We start from the raw sequence: 23,719 nt of genomic DNA, 5'->3' as shown, positions 1-23,719 counted from the left end.
TTTTTGATAGGAAACATTCCTCCATAAACAGTGGTGAAAAAATGTTTCCTACCAAAAGGAAATTTATTTTTAAGCTCCCAACCACCCATCTCACCACCACCACTCATGATCTCACCATCATCACCACTATCCATCTCACTACCACCCTCTTTCTCTTTTCTCTCGTTTTTTCACATTTTTCCACTCTGTTTTTTCATGCTACACAACAAGTGAAAAACTTTGTTTTGGAAAACTTCTCGTATCAAAAACTCTCATAGGCAAAAGTTTCTTTTACTATGAGAGTTCCTCTCTTCCAAACGTGCGTAGGGTGAAAACTGAAAAGCATTGAACCCGTTCTCTGCGTGTCTCCTTCGAAAGATTTCATCTTCATCGTCCGTTCGGGCGATGTCGGAGTTGTATCGTCGGAGATAAACGAGAGAGAGAGAGAGAGAGAGAGAGAGAGAGAGAGAGAGAGAGAGAGAGAGAGAGAGAGAGAGAGAGAGAGAATGCACTCCTTCTTGTATAGAGCGAACGCTCTCCTGACGTTCTCGGTGGCGATCTTGGCCGTGATCTGCGGGTTGGCTTCCCTCTCCGACAACTTCAACCTCCCCTTTCCTACTGCGCACATTCAGGTTTTCTCTCTCTCTCTCTCTCTTCCTTTTCTTTTTTTGTTTGTTCGGTGAGCTTTTTCTGGATTCCGATTTTTCTGTTTGGGATTGGTAATCGGTTTCGATGAAATTCTTTTCCACTTTTAGTTTCTATGGTATGAGTGGATCTTTGTTGGGTGGTTCTTTGTTGATCTGTGATGGGAACGAGGGGTTCGGAAGGACGATTGTGGGGGTGTGGTTGCTTGTGGAGATCGATGGATGGCTTTGGGCATGGGTTTCTGTCTCTGGTTTCTTCTTTCCTTTTTGTTGTTCATTGGGTAATGAAGTCTGCGTTTGTGGTGGAATTAGGTACCGATGAAGAATTTGTTAGGGATGCGAAGTCGATTTTTCGATGATTTGTGGAATGAAAGCATGATGCTCGAGAGATGTAGGGTTTTATGAATGGTGTGATTTCTGTTGTAGAGGAACAGATTCGGCAAGCTGATCGCGAAGTGATCATGTGGAATTTTTTTTTCTGAAGGCAATCACGTGGAAGAATTGGACCGCTGTTAAATCCAGAAATGTATAGAAGTGTGTTTATCGCCATGATGTTCTTTTTGTAAGAGGTTCCATTCTTTTGTGGAGCACCAAGAAACGGATTTTGAATCCCACCTGTAGCCATGGTGATGAATATATAATTTCTTTGTTGCATAAAGTATGAGGAAATATAGGATTCACATTAATTTTGGTGGATTCAAGCTGCAAATTACTTCTGACCGAGACATTTTTAATGTCTTTGGACTCTTGGAAACGAGAGCCCATTACCCATTCTTCTCTAGATGCAGTTGAGACGAGTGAAGTGATTAAGGTTATGTCATGTTTCCTAAAACATCTGCCGGTCCCTCTAGCAAGCGATATCTGTGCAAATAATATATAGAACTGAGAGTGGTAAAAGGACCTATATTTTACTATTATTGTATGACTATGAATGCTTTTGTCCCCCATGGCAACTGTTGGTTCTAGTGTGGCATTGAGGTTTTGTAGATTTATTATTTCATTGTGCTAGTATCCTCTTGCGTTATTGGTGTTACTTTCCATATGTGATGCGATGTGTTTTGTTTGCATATCCAGGAATCCATTATGAACTAGAAAATTCTTAAACCATAGTTAAAAAAAGATCATAATATGCTTGTGAGATCTAAAAATATATTAAAGCCGTCATTGCAATATGTTGAAAATGTCCATGATTATTTTAAGAAATATTTAAATACATCACTCAAGTTATTGTCACATTCTCCCTCTATCGGTTATCTACAAATCAATCAAAGTATTTTCTTTCAATGCCTCATCTTTTTACAGTGGTCAAGAAATAGTTTCTTATTTTCCACAATCTTGTAAAAGTTCCTTGAATATATATATATATATATATATATATATATATATATATATATATAGAGAGAGAGAGAGAGAGAGAGAGAGAGAGATACCATGTGAACTGCGATTTTCATGGATTTTTTGTTCTTTTCCCTTAAATCTAACTGTACAGATATGATCTACATGTTTGGTTTTATAAGGACCAGCTCTTGAATCATCCAATTATGATGCATAAACAAGATTTTTTTAAGGCTTTAAAATCAATGGCTCATAATCCTTATAAATATTCAAGCATTCAAAAATCACATTTTTTTCATCAAAAATACACGATCCAACGTTGATTCCTAGCAAATTTGCCACGCCGAACACATCTACGTGGTTGGATTTGCAAAAAAAGAATTGGAAATGCCCATATTTCTGTTCCATATTCTACTTACTCTCTCTCTCTCTCTCTCTATATATATATATATATAGGGAATGAGGACCACCCAATAAAAGGAAGGTACAAACCACTTTTGAAAATTGTTTTAAAAGTGTTTTTTCTGCAAATATGACCTAAGAACCAGTTATTCTAACAATTTTTTTCGACGTGTATGTAGGATTTTATAATGTGCTAAAAAATAATGGTTTGAAAATTTTGAACTTTTCGAGATCATAAAAATTCAATCTATGCATAAAAAGAAGTTCACAATAAGAGTCAGTTCTTTGGTTTTTGAGCATGAAGATCACATCCGTGTGGTCAGATTTGCCAAAAAACACTTTTAAATATGATTTTTAAAAGTGGAAAGGACGGGTTGTACATTCCTTTGGTTGGACGGTCCTATATATATATATATATATATTAGTACAAAACCGGGGAGAACATATTTCAAATTTTAGATCACTCAAAAATATTATATATTTCAGATTTATCCTAACAAATGTCTTTCTAAGAGAGCTGCTACACAAAAAAACTGACCTTTTTTTTTCTTGTTTCATACTTCTCTGATAGAGCTTGAAATGGACCTTACCATGAATAAGATGAACGACAAGCCTCCATGATGGGCTACTGCCATATGGCAGCCATTGCATATGCTTTTTTTCTGAAATTTCCTGTTTACCTTTATCACTACTCTGATCACATCTCCAGTCAAACCAATGGAACCAGTTTGATTGTCAGACTCACCCAAGTCATGAAATTTGAATTGCACATTCTCAGTAACGGATTTGGCAATATGAGTTTAAGGTAAAAAAGGTAAGAAAATAGGACAAAAACAAATCAGGAAAGAAGAGGAAGAAGAAAAGAAAAAAGCTTACAGTGAACAGTGTAAAAGCATACTGCCCTCCATCCCCCAACGGAATAAGAACATGACGGATGAGCACAAGAACAGTAAACTGCAGTTCAAAACCAAACAAAAAACATGTAAATGAAAACCCAAAATTTTCCAATTGCATAAAGAAGGAATTGTTGGAAGTGAAAACAAAGAAACCTAATAGAAACAACAGGGGATTTGAAGGACTAATTTAATGTTAGTGCCACGGATCAACAACAGGTTGAAAGAGAGCTCTCCCTATAGTTGTGCTCAAGAAAATCACCATCTGCTGCAATGATTGCAATTAATCCTGGATTTTGGAGCTCCAGTCCTCTCTAGTAGCATGAGCACTCACCCGTGCAGAGTCATAATTTTTCATTGTCATGGATTGCAAATGTAAGCCCAACATCCACAAACTCAAATAGTTTTTCTTTTTGCTTTCCCTTCTTGTAAACCTCCAATAAGCAGGGAAGAACATAATAATTAAGGAACCCCCCGAAAATTAAGTGACAAAGAGGAAAACATGTGAGCAATGACAAAAGACGCCATTTTTTTAATATATATATTACGAGCCCCACCCTTGCTGGCATTGGGATTTAAAACACTACATTTGGGGAATTTGAATGGGCAACCTTTCCTTCCCTGTCCCACCCCATCACACCCCACAACCCCCTAAACATCATTGGGCAAATAAAAAAGATGTGAGGGATACAATGGTGTCTGACAAAAACATGGAACATCTATATGTGTTGTATCCTTGTGTGGTTGTGATGCAGAGTAGAATCAGGTCTAGTCTCTACAGAATGACACAGGCCAACACCAATGGGACGGTGGAGACTCATCAAAACGAAGGTCTGAAGCATGCACACGCACGTCAACAATGTTCTAGCTCGACAACGTTTCAGCACGTCAGCAACATCGAGTTTGTCTCGGGTCTAAGGATTGGACCCGAGATCCAGATCCATTGGCAACCTTTTAAATACCCTATTCTAGGGTTGCGTGAAGAGGAGAGAACTTTTCAGAAAAGCACAGTCGCACTTTTGCTTTCTTCATTTCTTCAGCAGTTTTCTTTTCCTTTTTTTTTATTGTTCTCCTTTATAGTCTGACGTCTATTACTGTCATTCTTTATTTTCTATTAGTTAATAGTTGTATTCCCTGTGAGCCCTGTCAGTCCATTATTTCTTGTCATTACTTCCTTTCTTCATTATTGTTTCTTTTGTTTCTTTGCTGTTTCACGTCAGTTATTTTGCAGCCTTTCTCCCCATTGTTTGTCTCAGCCTACAACAGGCTATTGGCATTTTGTTTATTCCAGACATTCTGTTTATTTCCTATTAGCTATTGCTTCTTTACTATTATCATTATCAGTTTGCACGTCATCAGCCTGTTAATACGTTGTTGCTCGGATCCATTGATCTGAGCCTTTCCTCTTCTACGTGCCATTGGATATCGAGTATTGCACAGTCGTGCATTGAAAGGACCTTTCCAACGTCAACCCATAGCGTGACAACGTCGGTTCACTCGCTGATTAAGAAGCAATCACGTCGGCAACCTTTTCGTGAATACTTTCGGCATTTCCCACTGTATCAAATGGTATCAGAGCCCAGCCCCTCCTCCTTCGTCAACGGCATGACACAAGAAGTGAGAAACGGTCCTATGAGCAGAAAGGCGCGAGAGGAGATCATGAAGCAGCTACTCAACAAGTGGACGGAGATGCAGGAAGATATGCTATGCCTAGAAAAGGAGGTAGCCGGTCTATCGAAGCATGTGGATGGATTCGAAGATCGGCTTGCTGTCCTCGAGTCGTCAGTGGAGATGCACCCAACGTCCACGTTGAAAGCGAGTGGTGGATTGGGCGTCGATGTTGTTGGCCTTCCGAGTGCAGTGGCAGTCGACCCATGCCCAGCGAACCTCCAACTGTCAGCTGTGCCATCGGAGTTCATCGAAGCGCGCCTGCATAGGGATGCCGGCTGCACGATGCTCCAGCAAGAGGCACATGCAATGTTTGATAACCAGGCCGAGAGTCGCCTTTTGCATCAGCAATTGTTTCAACCATTTAGTGAATAGCAGCAACGACAGTTGCAAAACGATAATGAGCCATTTCATCCTGCAAGTAGTCAACAACCACAATTGTCCTTTTTGTCTGCCTTATGCCAAAAGCCTCTGTTTGCAAATCCAAATGGTAAAGAAATTGGAGTGGAACCAGAAAATTGCACCCGTGACTACCAGAATGCCTTGTTTGGTGCTAACATTGATTCTCAGTCACTAATACTCCCTAATGCTGTTTCCAACCTTGTGATGGCTGGAGGCCATGTTGACATGTCCGCCATGCAATTTACTACTTCTGGGTTCCGGAATCCTATGCTAAGTGGTTATGGTTGTCTTGTAGATTCATCAGGCATTCTCCAAAATTCGGGACTTAACCCACCTGACCAAACATTTGTGAAGGTTTACAAATCTGGTTTTGTTGGGCGATTATTAGACATTGCTCGGTTTAGCTACTACCATGATCTTTTGAAGCCGTTTGGGTTTGTTTTTGGGAACAAGATCCTGAACGAGGATTTCTCTATGGACGGTGAGCAGAGCCACTATGCATTCGGGGCAGATATAGTGAAGTTTTCAGAAGGTGGTTCAGTTTTTGGTAAGCATGCTTGTATTGTTGGGATTCTAGCCAAACCCGTAAGACCGCGTGCTGGAGGGACAAAAATTCAGCTTATGCTTCCAGGGAGTGCCATAGCAGATGATAGAGACAATCAATTTCAAAATAAATCTACAGGCTTTGATTTGGAGTCGTCCAGGAATATCGCTACATGTTGCGTATCGTCAATGTGTCTGATTTATATGCTATGTAACAGGGATTAGGCTAGCAGGGTGCCGCACCCGCGTCAACGCGGGTTCGGGTGCGGGTGCGACACCGGGTGCGGCCAACCCGACCCTGGGTGCGTTGATCGCACCCAGGGTCATTTCAGTCCATTTTTTTTTTAAAAACATTTGCCAAATTGGCTGCGGAATTTAAAAAAAAATCTGAAATATGAGAGTTAGCGTAGATTTTTTACAGAATTTGAAATTTGCGAAAGTAAATGTGTCCACCAATGATCCAAATACGGCGAAGACACTCCAGAGCAATAATGATGTGAAACGCAAGGCAATGCCTGCGGTTCCGATGTGGTGCACAATGCCTGAGGTGCATGAATCCTGAGGCATCAGCCGTACGGTGGCCGCGACAGTAGGGGGTGTCGACCGCTCTTGGCTGAGGTGCAGCTAGGAGTATCCTGTTAGTCAACAAACGGAGACAGTCACGACGACGATGGCATGAGCTCGGCTGGCCGGGCTCTGGCCTTAGCGGGGGTCACGACCAACGTGCGAGGAAAAGGATGCAACGCCTATGGGTACTATTGCGCGGTAACAGGGACTACAACGGCGACATTGCAGCCTCGACATCCGTAACAGAAAAAGGGGCAGGCAGGGAGGTGCGGCATCCTTCGGCTTGTCGAAAAAACAGAGGGCAACAGAGGGGCACCGGTGGCACCGACCTCTCTGTTGTCTGGCGGGATCTCAAAAGGAGAAGAGCAACAGATGGGGCTCCTCCCTCCTTGCTGAAAAACAGAGGACATAGGGGAGTAGGTCGGCTCGGTGGTGTTCGGTTAATGGCAGTGGGTGACATCGGGTTGGCTGGGACTGGCATCCAAAAATCCAAAGAGAGCAGCCGGGTCTGATGCAGTGGGTGGAGATGGTGGATGCTGGTGGCGACACTCAAGGGGGGTTTTCAGGCGATGGAGTGTGTCGTGAAATAGAGGAATAGGGTGGATATAGGCTGCATTGGACTGAGGTGGTCGTGCGGTGGCAGCGAATGGCGGTGTTCCGACCAACGTCGAGTGCGAAGGAGAAGGGGAGTTGCAGAGAGAGAGAGAGAGAGAGAGAGAGAGAGAGATCAAATGGGAGCGGGGTTTAAGTAGAGGGGAGAGGGAGTTCGTGAAGCGGGTCTACGATCAACAAAGGGGTAGGGTGGCGATGTGAAGGGGCAGGGGACGTGAGGGGACTTGACAAGAGGGCGGTACAGTGGGTTATCATGACGGGCATTAATGGTGAGGGAACGGGACCCGTGCCGGGGGAACCCCCGGACCCCCTTATATATATATTACATTTTTGCCCCTGCCGCATCCCCGCATCCGGGTTTTTTGGAAGTACTGAATCCCTGCACCCGCACCCGCACCCATGTGACTAGGGGTGGCAATCGGGTCGGGTTGGCGGGTTGGCGTGTCAGCATACCTCAACCCGAACCCGACCTGTTTATTAAACGGGTCGGCTGTGGCAAACACGAACCCGACCCGTTTAATAAACGGGTAACTCGACACGACCCGCCAACCCATTTAATAAATGGGTTGGGTCGGGTAAACGGGTTTTCAGGTTCGCGGGTTGACGGATCGGGTTGGCAGGTCAGGTTGGCGGGTTGGCGGGTCGGGTTGGCGGGTTGGCAGACGGGTTGGCGGGTTGACCCACCCGCCTAACCCGTTTATTAAACGGGTCAGCCGGGTTGGCGGGTTGGCATACCCCCAACCCGAACCCGACCTGTTTAATAAACGGGTTACGCGGGTTGACCCGTTTATTAAACGGGTTGGCTTAAGCCCAACCCGAACCCGCCAAAGAGGCGGGTTGGAGGGTCGTGTCAGAAATTGCCACCCCTACATGTGACATAGTTTATATGCATATCGTGGTCAGAGCCGACTTCTTCCCAACCAGGGGAGAATGATGCAGAGCAGAACCGGGTCCAGTCTCTACAGAATGACCCAGGCCAACACCAATGGGACGGTGGAGACTCATTAGAACGAAGGTCTGAAGCATGCACACACACGTCAACAATGTTCCAGCTCGACAGTGTTTCAACACGTCAGCAACATCGAGTTTGTCTCGGGTCCAAGGATTGGACTTGCGATCCAGATCCGTTAGCAACCTTTTAAATACCCTATTCTAGGGTTGCGTGAAGAGAAAAGAACTTTTCAGAAAAGCATAGCCGCAGTTTTGCTTTCTTCATTTCTTCAACAGTTTTCTTTTCCTTTTTTTTTTATTGTTCTCCTTTACAGTCTGACGTCTATTATTGTCATTCTTTATTTTCTGTTAATTAATAGCTGTATTCCCTGTGAGCCCTGTCAGTCCATTATTTCTTTTGTCATTACTTCCTTTCTTCATTATTGTTTCTTTTGTTTCTTTGCTGTTTCACGTCAGTTATTTTGCAGCCTTTCTCCCCATTGTTTGTCTCAGCCTACAGCAAGCTATTGGCATTTTGTTTATTCCAGACATTTTGTTTATTTCCTATTAGCTATTGTTTCTTTACTATTATCATTATCTGTTTGCACGTCATCAGCCTGTTAATACATTGTTGCTCGGATCCATTGATCCGAGCCTTTCCTCTTCTACGTGCCATTGGATATCGAGTATTGCACAGTCGTGCATTGAAAGGACCTTTCCAACGTCAACCCATAGCGTGACAGCGTCGGTTCACTCGCTGATTAAGAAGCAATCACGTTGACAACCTTTTCGTGAATACTTTCGGCATTTCCCACTGCATCAGGTTGTGTGTGTTTGCATGCAAGCTGTTTGCTGATGTGGTGGTTTTTGTTGTCTCTATCTTGCACAAGTCAATATACTTTGCTAGATATATGATTTTGACACGTATGTTTTGATGATCATTTATTGTGTTTAGCATTGTGAGCTCTGAGCTTAATGACATTTTTAATTTGCTAGAATTGTGTTTGCCCATTGAAGGATCTTTCTTTTGGATCTTAATGTCATGATGGTTCCTTGCTTTTATTCTATACTTTTATCCCTTGACACGGGTTTCTTCTTCTGCTTTTGTCTGGAATAGCCTCTGAATCGTGATAGGTTGTTTCTGGTTGCATTAGTTGTTTGAATTTATATTAATTGGGTGTTCTAATTGCAGGTCTTGAACTTGAATTGGTTTCATAAGCAACCAACTGGAAATGATGAGGTTCTGTCACTCACCTTTTTCATCTGACCTTAGCAATTGTATCTGCATTTTCTTTACCTTTTAATTCTGTATTATCCTCTAGTTGGTCTTTTCATATTTTCCCAAACTATTATATTTGCTTCTCCATGTATTTTTGCTGCCAATCTCTTGTACAACTAATAACATTGTTCAGGCTCGCCATGACATCTGATATCCCAACCCGATTACAATCATTTTCCTATGCAAGCTCTCTCTCTCTCTCTATATATGTATGTATATATACATATATCGTAGTCACCTGTATCGTTAAAGGTAATTTCTCGGGGAGGGTATTTCTCGGAGAGATTTTCAAAGTTGATAAATCTCTAAAAAATCTCAGGAGTTTAAAAAAATTTTAAAATATAAATAACAACAAAAAAACCAAGAACATAATAAGTTTTGCATTATTTTTCTTTCAAAAATATAAAGAAACATGTTTTAAAGGTGTTTTAAAATATAAAAAAACAAAAAAATAGGAATGCAAACTTAAAAAAGAATTCTCAAAAAATATTGTGATATTTTGTTTCTGGTGATATTTTAAAAATATCACAATATACTCTGATATTATCAGCTACCTTGAAATAGCTGATAATATCACGATATTTTCAAAATATCGGCGATATCAGTGACAGTGATGTATATATAAAATGAAAAAGAAGAGAAAAGACAATCTTGATGAGCACCCACTGTATGGTTTAGACATCAGCTGAGTCTATGTTGTCTTAGTAGGATAACTCAAACCTTGAGGGGTTCAGAAGTTTCTGTTAAATTATGTACCTTATTACCTAATGTAATATATATATTTTATATATATAAGGTAATACATATACATATATTAATATATATGTATATGTATCTACTTTTTATATATATAAAATATATATTTCTTATTATTTAGTCATAGGGGTAGTTTCGTCTTTTCTTCCATTTTACGCACATTCACCTTTTGAATGTGTTTGTAATTTCTTTTTACTTTTTCTTTTTCTTTATTTTTATTTCTTTTATTTTTTCACTTAAAGGAACCTTGGGGGGCCCACTCAAATAGACGTTGGGCCCCTCCAACGGTCACATTTGTGACCGTTGGAGGGGCTCCAACGTCTATGAGTGGAGCCCCTCAAGGCTCCCTTTTGGATTGTTATAAATAGGGGCTCTCCCCTTGTATTCTCTTGGGGCTTTGAGACAAAGCCCAAGTTCTCAATAAATTGATTCCATTGTTTTTATGCCTTTGTGCATTTGTGAGTTATTTGTGGGTTGTGCTTTTTGTGCACAAGTGTTCTAAAGTGTTCTTATTGTGCTTTCGTGGTGGGTTGAATATCAAGAATATTAAGGTCTTGATATTAGTATCTTGTTGAAGATACTTTTACATGGTATCAAAGCAAGGTTGGAAGAAAGAAGATCGTGTATCTCGCCTCTTGTGAAGCACCTCGAAAATCGTGCCCTCAAGCTAGTGAAGTTTTTGAGTAAAGCATTTGCTCCGGGCAATATTTTAGAAGCAACTTTCGTCAAGAAAAGGTTGAAAATCCGTTAAGGTACGCTTTATTTTTCATCTTCTCCTCTCCATAATGGGTGAAAAAGACTCCCACTTCTCCCTTGGTTTTAAACTTAGTGGTTCGAACTATCATGTTTGGGCCGACAACATGGAAGCCCATATCAAAGGGAAAGGTCTTTGGAGTTATGTTCAAGGTTCCATATCGGAACCCGAACCCAAGCTTTCTATTATAGAGAAAGGGGAAATCAAGATTCTTGAAGGAGAAGATAGACAAAAGGCCTTAGAAGAATATTCCAAAAGGCATGATGAGTGGGAAATGAAGAACTTCAAAATATTGTCTTGGATTTTTTCGTCCGTAGAAACCAAGATCAATGCCAACATCATCAAATTTAAAAAAGCCTCCGAAGCTTGGTTATACCTTGAAAAAATGTATACGTCAAGGGACTTGTCTCACAAATACTACCTCCAAAAGAAAGCCTTGACTCTTCAACAAAATGATTTATCTATTCGGGAATATTTTGCCGAATTATCATCTATTTGGGACGAGCTTGCCATGCTCGAACCAAAATGGAGCGGAGAAGCTATTGAATTAAGGCACAAACAACTAGAGGAAGATCGCTTCTTCAACTTCTTAAATGGTCTTAGACCCGAATTTGAGCAAATTCGGTCCTCCCTTCTATCGGCTTTTACCTCCCCATCTATTGAAGATGTCATCACCAAGCTAAGTGGTGAGGAAACACGTATGGGGATTAGTAAAAATAACCCAAGTATTCTTGCTACACCTTCTCAAAATGACTATGAAGTGGTCAATGCCGTGTCAAGACCCGGTAATAATTTGAAGACCTACAAACCGCCCCATTTCAAAAATCAAGGGCAAAATGATCGATATGGCAAGAGAGATTATAGCAAATTAACTTGCCATTTTTGTAAAGAACCGGGACATATCAAACCCAATTGTCCCAAATGGAAGAAGTTCCTCGCCGCGGCTTTAGCATCCCAATCAGAGGAACGGCCTTCAACATCAAATGAACCTCTTTCGCTTCATCAAATTATGGATGCTCTTCAACCTCTTCTCAAAGGAGGCACCTCTGGAGCCGCCATGTCATCTTCTTCCTCTCTTGGTAAGACATCTTGGCTACTTGATTCTGGTGCTTCGTTCCATATGACTCCAAGTCATTGTTTTCTTTCTAATTATTCTGAAAATCGTCTTCCATCTTTTGTCTCAACCGCGGATGGAACCCCTCTTGAAATTAAAGGAATGGGAAATTTTGAAAAACAAGATTTTTTTATCCCAAAAATTCGTCTTATTCCAAAGCTAAACTTAAATTTACTTTCCGTTTCTCAACTCTCGGACTATGGTTGCGATATAAAGTTCTCTTCTAATAAATGTTGGATACAGGATCGCCAGTCCGGGAAATTGATTGGGGAAGGCTCTAGGAGAGGAGACCTCTACTATGTTGATTTTCTTAAAATTCCCAAGAATCAATTTTGTAATGTTGCTCAAAACAAAGATATTCATGTATGGCATAAGAGATTGGGTCATCCCAACATTGTTAAAATCTCTTATTTGCCTTTTATTAAGCATCTTTGTAATGAAAATTTTGTTTGTAATGAATGTATTCTTGGAAAAATGAGAAGTCTTCCTTTTCCTCAAAGATCCATGTTTACAACAAAACCTTTTGAAATTGTTCACTCCGATGTATGGGGTCCAGCTCCGGTGATATCCAAGGGAGGCTTTTCTTACTATGTTATCTTTGTGGATGATTTCACTAGGTTTAGTTGGATATATTTTCTTAAACATAAATATGAAGTTTTTTCAACCTTTAAAGCATTTCATATGATGGTTTTAAATCAATTCAATGGAAATTTTAAAATTTTTAGAACCGATTCGGGTGGTGAATACCTTTCCAATGAATTTAAAAGCTATCTTGAAAGCTATGGAATTCTTCATCAAAAGTCTTGTCCCAAAACCCCCCAACAAAATGGGTTGGCTGAACGGAAACATAGGCATATTATTGAAACCACACGAACTTTGCTCATTTCTCAAAATATACCGAAAAAACTTTGGGCGGAGGCCGCTCTTACTTCTGTCTATCTCATAAATAGACTTCCATCTAAAAACTTGAACAAGATTTCCCCGTTTGAAAAATTATACGAAAAAGAACCTGATTATAGCAGGTTAAGGGTTTTTGGATGTAAATGTTTTGTCCTTACTGATAAAAATGACAAACTCTCCCCTAAGGCCATTCCTTGTGCCTTTCTTGGTTACTCTGAAACTCATAAAGGTTTTCGCTGTTATGATGTTAAGAGTGATAAACTTTATGTTTCCAGAAATGTAAGCTTTTTGGAAAATGTTAGTGGTTTCGAAAAACTTGAAACTAATGACGAGAATATAGATTATTCTTTTCTGTTTGATTTATTAACTGAAGATGATGATACTAGCGATGATGAAACAAATCAAAATGATGAAACTCATACTGATCAACCCATTAATGAAGAACCACATAGAGATCCTATAACCTATTCTCATAGAGATAGGAGTACTTTTAGAAGTGCCCTCGAAAGATATGATAATGAGTCCCCCCCTTCAAGTGAAGGAAATCTTCGTAGGACCGAAAGATCAAGAAAACCCCCTTCTAGGTTCATCTCATATGAGTCTTTTTCACCAAAATATAGAGCTTGTTTAAGCGCCATTCACTCGTACATAGAACCTAGGGATTTTGAGGAAGCACGAAAATACCCAGAATGGATAATTGCTATGAATAATGAACTTGAAGCCCTAAAGAAAGCGAAAACCTGGGAGTTTCAAGACCTTCCTAAAGATAAGAAAGCAATAGGATGTAGATGGGTATTTAAAGTCAAAACTAAGTGTGATGAGTCTCTTGAGAGATATAAGGCCCGCTTAGTAGCAAAAGGATATGGTCAAAAATATGGGATTGATTATGAGGAGACTTTTGCCCCCGTTGCTCGGATGGTCACCGTCCGATGTCTTATAACCGTTGCTTCAATAAATAAATGGAACATCTATCAGATGGATGTTAAGAATACGTTTTTAAACGGAGATCTAAACGAAGAAGTATATATGGATGCTCCTCCTGGAATGGAGTATCCTAAAGGGAAAGTGCTTCGTCTTCGGAAAGCACTGTATGGTTTAAAACAAGCTCCCAAAGCTTGGTATGATAGGTTTAACTCCGTGATGTTAGATAATGGTTTTTCATCATGCTTTACTGATACTGCTTTGTTTGTTAGAAAGTCTAATGCAGGAATTGTTATTCTGTTGCTATATGTGGACGACATGCTTATTACTGGGAGTGATTCTAAAGGGATTAAAAGCATAAAGTCCATTTTAAAGGATAAGTTTGAAATGTCTGACTTGGGTTTCTTAACTTATTTTTTGGGCATTGAGGTTGCATACTCTCATAGAGGGTATTTTTTGTCTCAAACTAAGCTTGCATCTGAGATTATTGACAGGTCAGGTATTACAGATGATAAAGTTTGTGAAACTCCTGCTATAGTAGGAGCAAAAATGAAGATTGATGATGGTGTTCCTCTCTCCGATCCTACTCCCTACAGGCAGCTCGTAGGATCGTTGATGTATCTAAGTATCACCAGACCAGATATCTCACATGCGGTGCATACGGCAAGTCAATTTCAGCATGCACCAACTTCTGTTCACATGGGTGCTATCTTACGTGTCGTAAGATACCTAAAGCACACTATTAATAAGGGAGTTTTTCTATCTTCTTCTTCTGAATTAAGGTTAATTGCTTATACTGACTCTGATTGGGGAGGTGACCCAAATAACCGTCACTCCACCACTGGTTTTTGTGTTTTCTTAGGAGACTCATTAATCTCATGGAGATGCAAGAAGCAGCAAAAGGTGTCTCTATCATCAACTGAAGCCGAATATCGTGCCATGGCAACTACTACCATGGAAATTGTTTGGATTCACCAATTGCTGGAAGACATGGGAATCACTATTGAAGGACCTACCAAGCTTTGCTGTGACAACAAAAGTGCGATTTATATCGCCAAAAATCACACCTTTCATGAGCGGACCAAACACATAGAGATGGATTGTCATTATGTTCGAGAGGCGTACCTCAAGGGAATCATTGACCTTCCATATGTCACGTCCGAATATCAATTGGCGGATTTCTTCACCAAAGCCTTGTGTGCTCCGCGTTTCAACTTTCTTCTTAGCAAACTCTCGGTCATCCTGCCCTAAGTTTGAGGGGGGGTGTTAAATTATGTACCTTATTACCTAATGTAATATATATATTTTATATATATAAGGTAATACATATACATATATTAATATATATGTATATGTATCTACTTTTTATATATATAAAATATATATTTCTTATTATTTAGTCATAGGGGTAGTTTCGTCTTTTCTTCCATTTTACGCACATTCACCTTTTGAATGTGTTTGTAATTTCTTTTTACTTTTTCTTTTTCTTTATTTTTATTTCTTTTATTTTTTCACTTAAAGGAACCTTGGGGGGCCCACTCAAATAGACGTTGGGCCCCTCCAACGGTCACATTTGTGACCGTTGGAGGGGCTCCAACGTCTATGAGTGGAGCCCCTCCAAGGCTCCCTTTTGGATTGTTATAAATAGGGGCTCTCCCCTTGTATTCTCTTGGGGCTTTGAGACAAAGCCCAAGTTCTCAATAAATTGATTCCATTGTTTTTATGCCTTTGTGCATTTGTGAGTTATTTGTGGGTTGTGCTTTTTGTGCACAAGTGTTCTAAAGTGTTCTTATTGTGCTTTCGTGGTGGGTTGAATATCAAGAATATTAAGGTCTTGATATTAGTATCTTGTTGAAGATACTTTTACAGTTTCCAGCTTGACCTACTTATGCTGATATGGTAACCAAAGTGTTGCAAGTGGGGTCAAGTCAGCCTTCATTTTGCCAATCTCTGGTTTTTATGTTCTTTTTAATTGATTTTATATATATATATATATATATATATATATATATATATATTTGCTACAATCTTTTGTATGTACAATCTAGTTGGAATCTCATGGTGCAAGTTGTTTTGATTCAGTCTAATGTTGTAGATGTGTTGATTTGTCAGGAATCGACTCTTGATCATGTTTTCTCAACAAAAAGATATATTTTTATAAGTTGAGAAATTTTGAAGCATTTATGGCCGTTGATTTTTGGATTGCTGGGAAAACCCATTCCCAAGTTGGAATCTAGCGATCCAAATGTTGATAGTTATGAAACAGACAATGTATAACATAACTGCGAGGTCAGATTTACCAAAAAAAGAAACAAAACAATACAAAAAAAGGATTTCGTAAGTCATTTGTACATACAAAGGATTTTCTCAAAACTTTTCCTATATATATATATATATATATATATATATATATATATATATATATATATAGTAGGTGATAGCTTCCTACCAGTTTTCTGGCATACTGCCAGCATTCCATCTTTTTGAAGGGTTTTTTCCATGTTTTCCTTAAATCTGATCGTACAGATGTGTTCTACATACTTGATTTTATAGGAATCAACTCTCATTTGATTCCGACATTCTGGTAGGTTTTTATAAGGTTTAAAAATCAACAATCTAAGATTTTCATAAATATTTAAGGCTTAAAAAATAACATTTTTATCGAAAAAGCATGATCCAAGTGCTGTTTCTTGGCAAATTAACCATGGCGAATACATCTGCAGCATCAAATTTGTGGATAACAACCCGAAAACACCCGTTCACTCGTGGTAGGCTAGCGGTAGGCTAGAAATGTGGTAGGCAGCTACCACTTTTCATATATATAGATACACATACACAAACAATTACAATGGAATATTATACAACGTTGTATAATGATATCCTGGTCAACATACAACAATTGCAAGTAGATATTCTAACGGTTATAGCTTTTATGCACCTCTATGGGCCAGCTATCCTTTAACAAAAACTAAGTGCAGCATCACATTGGTGCAGATAGCATCTGTTACAATTGTACTACTGAAATAGTCTATTTGTAGGACAAGGGTTGAGGTTGTAATTATAATGACATACTTTCTTGTGTCATGCAGGTTAGTTTGACTTTGAATATATCAGCAGACCTACAATCCCTGTTCACATGGAACACAAAGCAGGTCTGGACATATGATCAATGCTGCTGCTTATGCTTTTGATATGGAATTTGCACTTTTTGATATTCCTCCTGCAAATTTTTATTCAATACATAGATGAATCTACTTTTAGCTTTATGACATAGTTGTGGTATCTGTGCAATGACTTGTACATGGTTGACTGCTTATATTTATGTTTATGCTTGAATTGTCAAGGTTCCTTTAAATGTTCCTAATCATTTAGTTTAATAAGCTAGTTGGACTTCCTTCTCCTTTTTGGGAAGCCTAATCAGTTAGTGGAAGTTTTGGGAGTTCATATTCAGTGGAATGAGGAGGGGTACAAGCACAAGGTTTGTCCTACAAATAGCCTGTGTGAGGAATTAGAAAACCCACTTGTACATTATGGCGTTGAAACAAAGTAAATATCAAAGATTATTACCCTGTCTTTGAATTTGAACTCCTTTTCAGATATAGAGGTATCGAATTCACTCTTGGATCTGTAGCTAAGTCACATGGGTGCGGGTGCGGTGATTCGGCACTTCCAAAAAACCCGGGTGCGGGGGTGCGGCAAAAAAAAAAAAAAAAAAAAAAAAAAAAAAAAAAAAATATATATATATATATATATATATATATATATATATATATATATATATATATATATATAAGGGGTCCGGGTTCCCCCGATGCGGGTCCTGGGCAAGGCCGCTCTGTTCCGGGCAAGGCCTAATCAATACCACCACCAGCTACGCTCACATCACTTTCTAGCAAAATAATTAACTGGCCGGGCACGGCCTTGACCTTAGCTGCCCGCCCTTTCCCTTCTAACCCACAAACCTCATTTCACTACATCAAGTGCTCACGTCATTTTTTTTATTGTAATGGTTATAAAGAAGATCAAACCAAGACCCATTAGTTTAATTTAAGTAGAATATCATTGTATCTCCTTGGTCAGGATGTAATTACTCGGGCTTTAAAATCACCAGTCAATATCTTATTAGTTTTGACCTCTGTTTCCGTGACCGTACCGCCTCCAGCCATCTTTTCTACCTTTACATTTTTAGATTTCTTTATGACATATAATAAGATATTTGGAGATTTTGTGTTTTACGCTTTTTCCTTCTGGAAGTGGAGGTGAGACTAGTTGGGGGCAATCAGTTACTGCATCACATGAAGGAACTTTGGTTAGAGTCCCCAACCCTGGTTGGGTGCAACACTCGAGACATGTAAAGGGTTAGTGTGATGTGATTTGAAGTAATAAGGGGCAGCAGCGTTAGCTTTACTAATTTGTCCCAAAGGCCGAATGTTGGAAGCATGGGAAGCAGTGAAGGATGAAAGGGGGAGATTGGTTGCGCATCAGAGACCGGGGCAGTAGTAGTGCAGGCACAGCAGGGAGCTTTGCAGGCGCAGCAGCAGCCTTGGCCGTGAATGATTCCCTTTAGGTTGGTGGCTTCAGAGGGGAGCTGTTTTCCGTTTGTGGTCTGGTTTGCTGACTTTTAATAAAAAGAAAAAGCAAGGTTTTTTTGTGTATTTTCCTTAAGAAAAAAGTAGTATTTTTCTTCTTTTTTTGGTGGTTTTAATGGAGGTGGGTGGTGGTGTTCTTTTTTTGGTGGTGTTCGTGTTGGTGTTGATGGTGGTGGTTTTGAGGACGGGGAGAGAGGAGTTGGTGGTGAAGAGAGGGAAGGTATTAGTCCGGCGCCTCAAAAGCTGTCTCGCACGCGTTCCCCTTTAGGATGCCTCCCTTCTCCCGTTGTGACAACAGCCCCACCTTTTATAACAGTGAGGGCAGGTCGAGCGATTTATACGATGTCCCCGGTGGTGCAGTTGCAGCAGGAGCTACTGCAACAAGGACTCTGCAACCTTTTCCTATTGCCTTCAAATCCCCAGGTATCAACTCTAAAACAACACCCCTTCCAAAACACCCTTTGCATTTTTCCGGCACCTCTGATTTGTCCAAAGAATCACCCTTGTACCATTTCATAGGGCAAAATTTAAAAAAAAATCAAAAAAATGTATCAAAATGACCCTAGGTGCGTTGACCGCACCCAGGGTCGGATTGACCGCACCCGCTCCCGCACCCGCATCGCGTCGCGTCGACGCGGGTGCGGTACCTGTCTGGCCGAATCCCTGTGATATAGATCTGTAGTTAATTTTTACATTTCCTTAGAGACCATTTCCATGCAAATAAAATGACAAAAACCTGTTTCTTTCTTTATTGGACAAAGCCTTGTCTCCGGAGTGTGGTTCTCTTATTTGGTTCATGAACTGATACCTGCCACCATATGTCTTCATCTCCTCGATTGTGGACCTTAGTGCACAGATTTCTGGTGACAGGCAGCTGATGATCATGGCGATGAGTCCAGATTCTTTCCTTATTTTCTTCTGCCATTTCTTCTTTGGAGATGCTGAAGGACTACCAGCTTAATCAGAATTACCTTATAGGAGGTGTCATTTGTGTTTCTAGCTCCTAGTCTATTTTTTTAGGTGGAGGTTTTGCAAAAATCGCAGATGTATGGACTGCTAAACCCACCCATTTACATGATTAATACTGTTGTACTAAATTGTGTTTTCTCCTGGTTATTATGTCATGGATGGTATCATATGATTATGTTTGATGGCTTGTTCAGGATTGGACAAAAATGAACAAAAAAGACAACATAACACTGGTTTTGTTTGTTTTGTAACAACTGTACCAAGTCCAAGGTTTGTTTGAACCGTACTCGGATGTTGTTGTTTCAAAGTCCAACGTTTGTTTTACGCTGTGTGCGGACAACATGGACACACATGGATAATGGGTCAGATAACTTTGTTTTGGATTGTACGACTCAATCCACTGAACCATATCAGTGTTTTAACATGTTTATTATGGATTTTAGCCTCGGATATGGATCTCGGATTGGATCTAAAAACTAAAAAATGTTTACAATTTGAGTCATTTGAGAAAAAATAAGAATTGATATTTTTTTATATATAAATGATTTAATCAATGTCATATCACATGGACACACATGGTTAATAGGTTGAATAACTTCGTTTTGGATCGTACGACTCGATCTGCCCAACCATATCAGTGTTTTAACATGTTTATTATGTATTTTAACCTCGGATATGGATCTCGGATTGGATCTAAAAACTAAAAAATGTTTACAATTTGAGTCATTTGAGAAAAAATAAGAATTGATATTTTTTTTATATAAATGATTTAATCAATGTCATATCACATCTAATTATGAAATTTTATCATAAAAATATCAAACCCTAAAAGCAAATTTATTACAAAAAATCAAATTATCAAATTAGATGCAATAAAATAAATCATAAATAAACCAAAAAACTCTAAATTATAAGAAAAAACATAAAATTAAATAAAAAGCCCTTAATTCAAACTCTAACCAAAGAAAATAAAAAAATCCCTAATCAAATACAAGAAAAAACCCTAATCAAAATTATAAAACCTTAAAATACAATAGCCCTAATCATAAAAAATCAAAGAAAAAAACTCTAATCAAATAAAAGAAAGCCCTAATCAAATTAACTATAAATAGGAATTCCGATTTTTTTATATACAAACCAAAAACTATAAATAAATCATAAAACCCTAAAATGCAAGAAAATAAATCATAAATAAACTAAAAAACCCTAAACTAAAGATATTTGATTCAAAGCCCTAATCAATGAAAAAAAAACGTAATGAATAAAAAAACCCTAATCCATGAATATCAAAGAAAAAAAACCCTAATCAATGAAAAAAAATTATTGAAGAAAAAAAAGCCCTAATCAAGAAGAACATAGAAAAAGAAGAAGAATGAAGAAGATAAGAAGAAGAAGAAGAAGAAGAAGAAGAAAATCAAAGAAAAAAACCCTAATAAAAAAGAAAATAAAAAAAAAGAAGAAGAACGAAGAAGAGGAAGAAGAAAAAGAAAAAGAATGAAGAAGGGGCCGGGCGGCCTCACCTCCACCTCTCCACCGGCCCCTTCTTCATTCTTCTTCTTCTTCTTTGCCTCCCCCTCCACCGGCTGCCGACCTCGCCTCCCCCCATCCGCTGGCTGCCGGCACTTCGCCGGCCTCGCCTCCCCCCTCCGTCGGCCACCACTGCACAGGAGAGAGAGAAAGAGAAGCATCGTCGGGCGCACCCATTGATGCATTTTTTAAAAAATTTGTTCTCCCCATCTTGTTCTTTTCGTAACAAGGGGGGTGGAATGAAAATTATGCGCACCCATTGATGTGTTTTTTTTTAATTTGTTCTCCCCATCTTGTTCTTTTCGTAACAAGGGGGGTGGAATGAAAATTACACTGTTTTATAGATGCGGCAGACGGCGTTCTGCATGTCCAACGCTTGTTAAAAGAGTGTTCTTTTTGTGATTTTGCGCATCTGCCACGTCCAACGTTTGTTAAAAAAAGTGTTCTTTTTATTATTTTCGTCCCGCAGGATGTGCCATCAAACGTGCCCTATAGTTCCATGATTTCATGGAACACATGAATACATGTGAAAATGTGTCATTGTATGATACACTAGATACAGATTAATCCTGTGCATGATGGGGATATGAGTTTTGGGCGTGAAGGGAGTATTGCATGAAGCTTTTGATTTTTTCCATGGAGCAACATAGAAGTATTATGCCATAAGCAACATAGAAGTTTTTTTTCTTTTTTGGATGATGAGGAATCCTCTCTGAGAACCAGGTCACTTAATGGGCTCACCCCCTGGGAGGTAAACCCTGGGTATGCAACATAGAAGTATCTTAAAAATGAAATTCAGCTTTTCTCACCAGCTTGATATAGGTTTAAGGTAGAGGGATAATGTGATCACCACCCCCACACTCTTTTTTCTTGATACTTGGGTTTCTCTCCCGTGTATCATTGGGTACCTCCATGAAGAATAAAAAAGGAAAAAAAATCTTGGCTTGTATAATGTTACACTGAATTATGTCCTGAATGAATGTGTGTAAGAAGGTTGTGACATACTGTAATGAAATATGCGGAAGAATCCAAGAATGCTAAAGCATTCACTATGTCCCACACGGACAAAAGCAACAAGCATAAGAGAGGAAATCCACTAAGGGATATACGAAAGGCCTTATAAAAAGGCTACGCACATGAAAAATAATATCACTATTATTGAAGAGGAGCTCTCAAGAGCAATACCACATACAAGGGGGGTTCCCCCTATTTATAAGAAAAGGAGACCAAAGGGGCTCCCAATAGAGTCGTTGGGAGCCCCCAACGGTCACAATTGTGACCGTTGGGGGCCCCAACGATTCTATTGTGGGGCCCTTTTTCGGTATCCAAAAAAGCATTTAAAAAACAAAAAACAAAATTAAAAAACAGTGAAATAAAAGAAACAAAACAAGTACCCCTATTGGGTACTTGTGAAAAGACCATAATACCCCTATCGGATATTATGGTAAATATACATCTATATTTATATATATATATAGATGTATTATTACATATGTTTTAACACCCCCCCTCAAACTTTACGGGGGAATGACCGAAAGTTTGCCAAGAAGGAACAAGAAGCGAGGAGCAGGCAGGGCTTTGGTGAAGAAATCTGCAAGTTGATATTCTGAAGTGACATATGGCAGTGTAACTGTCCCACGAAGATATTCATCACGTACATAATGACAGTCCATTTCAATATGTTTAGTCCTCTCATGGAAAGTGTGGTTGCTGGCAATGTAGATGACACTTTTGTTGTCGCAACAAAGCTTCGAAGCACCGGTAATTTCGACTCCCATATCTTGAAGAAGACTTCGAAGCCACACCAGCTCCATTGTAGTAGTTGCCATAGCCCTGTATTCTGCTTCAGTAGAAGACAATGAGACTTTCTGCTGTTTTTTGCACCTCCAAGCAATTAGCGAATCTCCTAGGAAAACACAAAAGCCAGTAGTTGAGATTCGGTCATTTGGGTTTCCTCCCCAGTCAACATCAGTATAAACTAGTAAATCTAAGGAAGCGATTGAGGATAGGAATAGCCCTTTAGTCAAAGTATTTTTAATATATCGAATGATCCGGAGCACAACACTCATATGCACAGATGTAGGAGCATGCTGAAATTGGCTTGCAGAGTGCACAGCATGAGCAATATCCGGCCTGGTGATAGTCAGATAGGTGAGGGAGCCTATGAGTTGCCTGTAGGGCGTAGGATCATCCAGCAGAACTCCATCCTCCAGTCGTAGTTTAGCATTGATAACCTCGAGAGTCTCCACCTTTTTATCATCTGAAATCCCAGATTTGGAACATATGTCTGCAACAAGCTTCATCTGTGACAATATATACCCTCGAGGAGAGTATGCAACTTCTATACCAAGAAAGTACCTGAGAAAACCCAGATCAGACATATCAAAATTATGTTTTAACATATTTTTAACTTTAAGAATACCACTTTCATCATTGCCAGTGATGATCATATCATCAACATAAAGCAGAAGGATGATGATACTATTACCTGCACGTTTAACAAAAAGAGCAGTGTCAGTATAACATGAGCGAAATCTCAATTGTAACATGATAGCACTAAATCTATCATACCAAGCCTTAGGGGCTTGTTTAAGACCATATAAAGCTTTTAATAACCGAAGGGTTTGACCTTGGTTAATACTGATTCCCGGCGGAGGGTCCATATATACTTCTTCATTCAACTGACCATTAAGAAATGCATTTTTAACATCTAATTGGAATATAGGCATTTCTTAGATGATGCTACCGCAATTAAAGTTCTAACGCTTGTCATGCGAGCCACGGGAGCAAAAGTCTCCTCATAATCGATGACATACTCTTGTGAGTATCCCTTAGCAACTAATCTAGCTTTATAACGTTCTAGGGAACCATCACTTTTTGTTTTGACTTTGTAGACCCATCGACATCCTATAGCTTTCTTATTTGGAGGAAGGTG

At 39.4% G+C, this 23,719-nt stretch overlaps 1 protein-coding gene across 3 annotated transcripts in view; it reads left to right on the top strand.

The window, feature by feature from the left end:
* Window positions 1-329: 329 nt before the first annotated feature.
* Window positions 330-23,719, top strand: part of LOC149833818 (signal peptidase complex subunit 3B-like) — a 33,367-nt gene continuing 9,977 nt past the window's right edge. For 2 of the 3 annotated variants that reach the window (XM_090009868.1, XM_090009872.1), the window contains exons 1-3: window positions 330-611; window positions 9,168-9,215; window positions 16,789-16,851. In XM_090009868.1, the coding sequence (XP_089865994.1) occupies window positions 486-611; window positions 9,168-9,215; window positions 16,789-16,851 (237 nt within the window). In that variant the 5' untranslated portion in view covers window positions 330-485. The remainder of the gene's footprint in view (window positions 612-9,167; window positions 9,216-16,788; window positions 16,852-23,719) is intronic. The other variant, XM_090009869.1, reaches the window with a different exon arrangement.

The sequence above is a fragment of the Nuphar pumila genome, chromosome 6, assembly GCF_984573655.1.
Source record: "Nuphar pumila chromosome 6, dmNupPumi1.hap1.1, whole genome shotgun sequence".
NCBI lineage: Eukaryota > Viridiplantae > Streptophyta > Magnoliopsida > Nymphaeales > Nymphaeaceae > Nuphar > Nuphar pumila.
Note: the sequence above shows the minus strand (reverse complement) of the source record. Positions and strands in the feature narration are given on the sequence as shown.